This window comes from Cyprinus carpio, chromosome B14, assembly GCF_018340385.1.
Source record: "Cyprinus carpio isolate SPL01 chromosome B14, ASM1834038v1, whole genome shotgun sequence".
NCBI lineage: Eukaryota > Metazoa > Chordata > Actinopteri > Cypriniformes > Cyprinidae > Cyprinus > Cyprinus carpio.
The window spans coordinates 25228939-25237019 of record NC_056610.1 but is presented as its reverse complement, the minus strand read 5'-3'; the positions used below and the strand labels follow the sequence as shown (position 1 = coordinate 25237019).

At 37.5% G+C, this 8081-nt stretch overlaps 1 protein-coding gene across 1 annotated transcript in view; it reads left to right on the top strand.

The window, feature by feature from the left end:
* The first annotated feature begins 1357 nt into the window (after nucleotides 1-1357).
* LOC122139660 (tripartite motif-containing protein 16-like) overlaps nucleotides 1358-8081 on the top strand; it is a 7158-nt gene continuing 434 nt past the window's right edge. The window contains exons 1-6 of the mRNA XM_042738722.1: nucleotides 1358-1983; nucleotides 3079-3168; nucleotides 3248-3481; nucleotides 4143-4302; nucleotides 4443-4490; nucleotides 8013-8081. The exon at nucleotides 8013-8081 is cut by the window's right edge and continues 434 nt beyond it. Of these exons, the coding sequence (XP_042594656.1) occupies nucleotides 1411-1983; nucleotides 3079-3168; nucleotides 3248-3481; nucleotides 4143-4302; nucleotides 4443-4490; nucleotides 8013-8081 (1174 nt within the window). The 5' untranslated portion in view covers nucleotides 1358-1410. The remainder of the gene's footprint in view (nucleotides 1984-3078; nucleotides 3169-3247; nucleotides 3482-4142; nucleotides 4303-4442; nucleotides 4491-8012) is intronic.

Here is an 8081-nt window from a genome sequence, read left to right as displayed (position 1 = left end):
GGAGACTGAATGGTCCTCAGGGCCTCCGTTTGAGCCCCTTCAGTCAGCCCACTTACGGCTCCTTCTCCATAATACTGCCCTCCTGCTGGCTTCAGTGTCGGTCAAACAAGTGGGTGACCTGCAGGTGCTCTCAGTGAGCTTGAGTTTGGACCTAAAAACTGCAAAGTCATCCTTAAGCCAAGACACGTTTATGTGCCTAAAGTGCTCGACTTCATTCAAACCACAGGTCATTACACTTTTAACTCTTCCCTTCTTGGAGGATGAGCTGGGTGTTAATTTACTGTGCCCGGTCCAGGCCCTTGGGATATGTACAGCCCTCTAACCAGTATCAGCAATCAGAGCATCTCTTTGTGTGCTTCGGAGGCCGCTCTAAAAGGCTGCCATTAATGGAGCAGAAACTATGCCATTATATAACAGACACCATAGCACTGTCTTACACCTCAGTGGGCTCACAGCGCCCCATTGAAGTCAGGGCCCACTTGACCAGGGGAATGGCCTCCTCCTGGACTTGGTCCAGCTGAGTTTCCATTGGAGATATCTGTTCGGCAGCTGGCTGGTCTTCGCTGTCTACCTTTGGCTAGGTTTTATAACATTGGCCCATGTTACCCTAAGGGCCTTCAGGGCACGTACTGGGGTTGGATTCACAGGATAGCTTTTATTTTGCACTTATAGCACAACATTATTGGATATCATTCCCCAAAGCATGATCCATGCAATGTGAGAGAATCAAGGAAATGCACTGATTACTAACATAACCTTGGTTGCTTGAGGTAACAGCAATCAAAGCATTATGTCCATGCTATATTGCTGCATGCGAGTCAACGCTGTCACTTATCAGTCAAAAGATTTTGATGAAATGGCACTCAACATTGACTTATAGGCAGTCAGGTTGAAATACCATTTGATCATGCAGTTAAATGAACAACAACAGATTAGGCTTTAGTATTCAGAGAAAATAGAGTTTCCCCAAAAGTATGATTCAGTGAACAGTATTGAACGGGATCCGAGGTTCTGTTAGTAATTGGAGCATTTATGAGGACACTTCCCAAATGGCTTGGAAAACATTCTAAACTATAATTTTTGAAAATCAAAAAATGCAGAGAGTTTTGTGTGAGGAGTAGGATTAAGTGTAGGGTTAGGGTATGGGGATAGAAAATAAAGTTTGTACGATATAAAAACAATTACGCCTTTGGAATGAACCCATAAAATATGCAAACCCAATATGTGTGTTAGTGTGACTCTACAGGAGAAGGAATGAGGAACCCACTTCACAGATTCACAGACACACCTGTTTTGCACACGTCACTCAAACACAGAACCAGGAAACATGAATCACATGAGTTCAGGGAAAGAGAAACTGAAATATAGTTGAGCTGTTGTGTGTTTGTGTCTCTGTATTCTTGCAGTAAAATGGCAGAAGCCAGAGTTTTTCAGGATGAGTTCTTGTGTCCAGTGTGTCTGGATCTCCTGAAGGATCCAGTGGTCATTCCCTGTGGACACAGTTACTGTAAGAGCTGTATTACAGGCTTCTGGGATCAAGAGGATCAGAAGAGGGTCTACAGCTGTCCTCAGTGCAGACAGACCTTCAGTCCAAGACCTGCTTTAGCTAGAAACACCATGCTGGCTGAAGTGGTGGAGAAACTGAAGAAGACCAGACTCTCTGCTGACTGTGACGCTGGAGCTGGAGATGTGCAGTGTGACGTCTGTACTGGAAGAAAATACAAAGCGTTCAAGTCCTGTCTGGTGTGTCTGAACTCTTACTGTCAGAATCACCTCGAACAACATGAGAGTTTGTTTAAAGGAAAGAGACACAATCTGACTGATGCCACTGGACGACTGCAAGAGATGATCTGCCAGAAACATGAGAAGTTCCTCAAGGTTTTCTGTCACACTGACCAGAAATGTATATGTATGCTGTGTACGATTATTGAACATAAAAACCACGACATTGTACCAGCTGCAGACCAGAGGACAGAGAAACAGGTATTTAAAACTAGAAATAAAGTGAAAACTCAGTGCAGTGATCCAATAGTCAGTTTATTTTCTGTTGAAACGCAGCGTAATTACACAGAACACAAAAAAGAGTGTGACACTCTATGTCTGTGTCACTTTCACTTTTATAATACTTACACTCAGGGCCGGCGCGTGCCTATAGGCGAACTAGGCGAACGCAAAATACGTTAATGTATATTCAAATATGTCAAAACGAATAAAATTATCTTGTCATGAGTACAAAAGACGACGGCTTTTAAAAGAGCAAGCACTGGAGAAACAAAGAGGCTACTTTTTGAAATTCATCGCCTCTGGAAGTCAAGAGGACAGCATAGTAAAAATCAGCAGCGACCATGCTAATGACAGCGAAGGTGTGGACGTTGGTAGTAATGTCCTGGAGGAGGCAGAGTGGCAGACAGCTTAGCCATAACTAGCTCGTCTGATGAGGGACAGACGGAACAGCAGGGAGAAATATTACCCTCAGAAGGTGAGGAAATATGTCACGATCCCGGCAAATGGCCAGCAGTAATAAATCCTGGACTTAAAGACACTTTGGTACAGGGAGGGCCACATCAAACCAAAGGAATTATTTTCCCAAAAGACAGTTGGAACAGGAGATTTTCAGAGGCTCATTACAGTCGCACATTAGCTAACGGGGAGAAACTTGACAGACCATGGCTGGTTTATTCGATTAGCAAGGACGCAACGTTTTGCTTTTGTTGTAAACTTTTTTTTTGAAAGCGAGAGAAAGTCTGCTCTGGCTAAAGACGGTGTCTTAGTGTAATTTTATAGATAAAGAAAATATTAATAATTTGTTTACATGCATCTTAAGGATACCTAATTGTGAGTGTGAGGTGGGGGCGGCACGATCGTGCTCTGCCTAGAGCGGCATTTGAGCTTTCGCCGGCCCTGCTTACAGTTGTAGTAATTCATGTATAATGATTGTAACTGATCATCACTTCTGGAGTTTGAATCTACAGTCATTAGTTATCAGCTCCACTTTTACTGGATTCATCTGTTCATGATGATGTAGTGCCAGTAGTTTTCTGTGAGATTCACTATCATCTGTTTCCATTAATGCCAAAGCTGAAGGAGACGCAGAAGACGCTCCAGCAGAGAATCCAGCAGAGAGAGAAAGATCTTCAGCAGCTGAGAGAGACTGTGGAGTCTCATAAGGTGAGTCTGGAGAAGAAGAGAAGTTTGTCTCTGTCTCAGTTCAGACTCACTGAAGCTGAATCACTGTGTGTCCTAACAGCACTCTGCACAGACAGCAGTGGAGGACAGTGAGAGGATCTTTACTGAGCTCATCCACTCCATTGAGAGAAGCCGCTCTGAGATGATACGACTGATCAGAGATCAGGAAAAGACTGCAGTGAGTCGAGCTGAAGGACGACTGGAGCGACTGGAGCAGGAGATCAATGATCTGAGGAGGAGAGACGCTGAGCTGGAGCAGCTTTCACACACACAGGATCACATCCAGTTCCTGCAGGTAACACAGATCTACAAGAACAGGGTCAGAGTGGACTTGAGCAGATCCTGCTGTGACAGAGACTCACAGAGAAACACTTCATGAGTGTCTCTCATCTGATCATCTTCTTCTGAAAGAGACAACGCTTCTCTTAGGAGTCATTTCTCTGAGCTCTTTCTTCTGCAAGATATATTTAGCTGTCAAACACCTCTAGCGCCAAAAACAGTTAGTACTGATTCTGAGTAACGTTCATCAAAATTGTATCAGGTGATCCTCAAATCTGATAAAACTTATGATTTTTATTTTTATTTGCCTGTAACATATTGATGAATTTGACCATGAAGACACCAAACATGAAGTCAGGCTGTATATTAGCAATGCTTCAGTGTATTGAAACCAAATCAAACCTGAGCGTGCCTTAAGGGTCCTTGTGAATTTTCAGTGTCTCTAAAGTTATAAATAATGGTCAATCTAATTGTAGCCTTTGAGCTGCTTTTCCTGATCAAATCTACTCAACCCTACAATGAGACTCTTGAGCTGTTAGATGGACATTTATGTTCTCAGCAGATGTTTTATCATCTAAACTATTTCCTATAAAGTTCACATATAGTGTAAGTGTCAAATACTAGAATCTGTAGCTCTAATGTGATGTAATGATTGTTTTGATTTGTGTTTTCTGTAGAGTTTCCAGTCTCTCTCAGCACCTCCTGAATCTACAGACGTAAAAGATGATCTCTTCAGTTCTCTCGTCTCTTCTGATGCTCTGAGAGAATCTGTCCATCAGCTGAGAGACAAACTGGAGGATTTCTGCAAAGAGAAGCTCAAGAAGATCTCAGACAGAGGTAAAGTCCTGCAGATTCATCTGCTCTCAGAAACCAGTCCATAATCATCTCATATCATGGAGAACATCATATTAGAAATGTCTTAGGAATAGATGCAGGATCATGAGAATCACACTGTTCATGTCTGTTGATTTCCACAGTCACATTCACCAACATTGATCTCTGGACCAGGAACAACTTCCTACAATGTAAGTCAGTAAGAAAACAAGAAAACAAGCAGAAAAACTCACTGAGTGTGTATAAATGATGATGGAAATTATGATTTGCACAGATATCTGGTCATCTGGGGCCAGATTCAGAGAAATCCTCTTAAGAAATATTAATTTCTTACGATTTTTAAATGTCTTAGTACAAATTCCAAGAAGTTCTTAAGTGCAGTTCTTGAAAAAAAAAAAAAAAAAAATATTTAAAAGTTCTCAAATATGTTTTATAAGAACATTTTTTTTTAAGAAGAACATGACAGTCTTTATCTGCTTGAATAAATGGCTTTTTTTTCTGAAGACTGACTGCTTAACTTGCAGATTAACGTAATAATCATAATAATGATAATCATAAGCATGCACAACATTTCTGTCGCTACCAGCTTGAGGTGAGCACAGCTTCGCATTTTTAATGCATTGTGTTTTTGAACAGTTACTTTTAAAAATCCTGTTTCAAGATGCAGCAATCTATAGAGGGCCAAACGTGCAAAAAAATAATAATAAATAAAAATATAGAGCGATAAATGTAATATAAATGTAATAACAGGAAAATAAATAAAGTAACAAATGATAAATATTAATAATTTGTAAAAAATAAATAAATAATAATAATAATAATAATTAAAATATTTATTTTATTAAATTTTTCTTTATTGTTACTCAATTAAGTTTTAAGTTTATTTATTTATGCGTTCATTAATATTTGTATATTTTATTATTTTTTATATTGTTTCTTTCTTTTTACTTTTCCGTGTGCAACATGGAAATGAGGGAGGCAGTCCTTGCAGAGTTCCGGTACGTCCTTGGTTGAGAACTCAAATTTTATGGTCTGCGCCGACTCGTGCATATGATCCGCTCTGTGAAACCAGACTTCATTAGCTCCAACGGAAAGCATATTTATACTGTCTGAATCATTCCCTATCCCCTATATAGTGCACTGCGTGCCATTCACCATACAGAAAATACAAATCCTGTGAACAAATGACTGATTTGAGCTGCAGCTTCAGCGTCTATTTATAGTGCAGGGGGCGTGACGCTTCAGGTTACAGACAGCATTTGATTAGACAGAAACTTTGATGAGCTGAAGTGCAGTGTGATGTCATCAAAATCGCTGATCCATATAAAGACATTTAGTCACACATTGTGGGGTGGTCTTTTCTGATTTATAACAAAAAAAAAAAAAAAAAAAAAAAAAAAAAAAAAAACAGAGCAATGCCTAAAAGCTTCTGTGTGACAAGGTGTACAGTAAACAAGCTAAAAAACCCAGAACTACATTTTTATAAGCTGTCAGCCCCGCAAAAAACGAGCGTTTAAGTCACATAGGTGTAGATGTCCAGGTATTTTACGTTGGCCTTTCAGTTGGATAATTTCTCAAACAAAAGGATGGTTAGGAAAAGGGGCACAGACATAGACCAATAAAATGTATTTTCTTAATATATCTCCTGCTCTCAGATTCACATAGGGTGGTGAAATACTCCTTTGACATTGTTAAAAATAATGAATGGTCTTGTCGCAGATTACGTTTCCCTCCAGTGGGCGCAGTTCTCAGAGTAATATGACACGTTGCGCTCTACTTATGTTTCCCAAATGCTTGTTTTTTTGGGGGGGGGTTGACAGCTTATAAAAACGTAGTTATGGGTTTTTTGGATTGTTTACTGTACACTTTGTCACACAGCAGCTTTTAGGCATTGCTCTGTTTTTTGTTATAAGTCAGAAATGACAAAGGGGCAGCTTCCCGCAATAGAAAGTCAATGGAGAGCGTTGGATTGTTTTCCCCCCGGTGGGCGTGGTCTTCAGATTATGACGCATGTCGCTCTGTCTCTATAGATGGAAGTGAGAGACTGTAAGTTTCGAATGCTTATATCTTGTAAAAGCGAATTCTGTCATTGTTTTGGAGCACACTAACTAATACATACTCTTAAGCTAAAAAAAAATAATTTTGATTTCTTGGGGACTTTAAAAAAACAATACTTCATAACTGCTCCACCACAGCGACTGGGAGCAGAAAGAGAAGAAAAGCACATAAACATTTGAAATGGGTCATTATTATGGCAGCAGCAGGTATGCAATACAATTTTAAAATGTGTATTATAAACAGATATATACATAACTATATCGCGTAAAATTATAGGCCTATACAACAACATGCCTATTTTCCTTTTTTTAAAACAAGAGATTTAAATAATCAAATAATAAATAGTATTATAAAATATGCTTGGAATAATAAGAATACATTTTACAAAATAAGTATTTTTTTTTTTAAATACATTTTACACAATAATAAGAATAAATTTGTAAATAAATCACTGAGGTGATATGTAAATTTATTTTTACAGACGTCCATATGAGAAACAATTACCGTCCGAATTGGGCTTTAATTTCTTTAATAATGAACAAAACCTTCTGGAAATATGCTTATAACTAATTTTATTAAAAAGGCCTACATTTTTCTTAAAACATGGAAAATCCTGAATTTGAGTTTATCAATGAGTTTATTGAGAACAAATTAGACAAAGGAGGGTCGCCCTGAGATTAATTAATTAATTATTTACAATCATTCGTATGTGTAATATCCATTTTAGGCAAGCTGTCAGTGCTCTCTCTTTGTTATACCACTGAGCTCCACAAGGCCCTCATTTAGCAAAAGTAAAAAATAATAATAATAATAATAATAATAAGTAAATAAATAAATTAACTGATAAATAAATATAAAAAAGAAATAAACACACACACATAAGTAAATTAATGCATAAAAGTACATATAATTTTTTTTTAAATAAATGAAAGAATAAATAAAAAGTTTAAAAGAATGAAAAATAAAAGTAAAATTAAACACAGAAAACAATAAATAAAGAAAAAGGGCAATCAAAAAATAATTCAGGATTAAATTTTATTACAAATTAATTCGATTTTTTTTAATCAAATTATTTATTATTTTATTAATTTCCTGTTATTCAATTTAATTATTTATTGATCCATATATTTATTTATTCATTTCTGCAGGTTTGGTCCTCCATACTAGTGATGTGTTTTGTTCATTTCTATGCTGTTTTGTGCTCTCAGAGTGAACGAGTCTTGTACATGTGCACTGCTACAGTAAACACATCTTGTATATGCTGTGTTTATGTGTTCTGAATACTGCCATTTTTATACTGCCAAGATTGTCATATTTATAGACTAAAATTAGAAATGAGCTCGATATCTGACTCGTTTTTGTAGAGTTGTTACTGAATTTCAGCAAAACATGATGTTATGCAATCATGACATATCATTTTTTCTGTCTCACTATTCCTATTCTTTTTGGAATAAAAAGTATTCTTAACTTTTTTTTTTCTCAAGTTAGACAATAAGACAAAGTTGTTAACAAGAAATTTCTTCTAAAGAAATGTTTTGTGAATCTGTTCATCTGTACTGAGACACTGATGATACACTGAACATGAAGAGTTCAGCTACATGAAAAGATCAAACAGATTCATAATTCCTGATTCTGGTGTGTTTTATCTCCATCAGATTCCCATCAGCTCACTCTGGATCTGAACACAGTGAATGAATACCTCCGTCTGTCTGAGAGGAACAGAG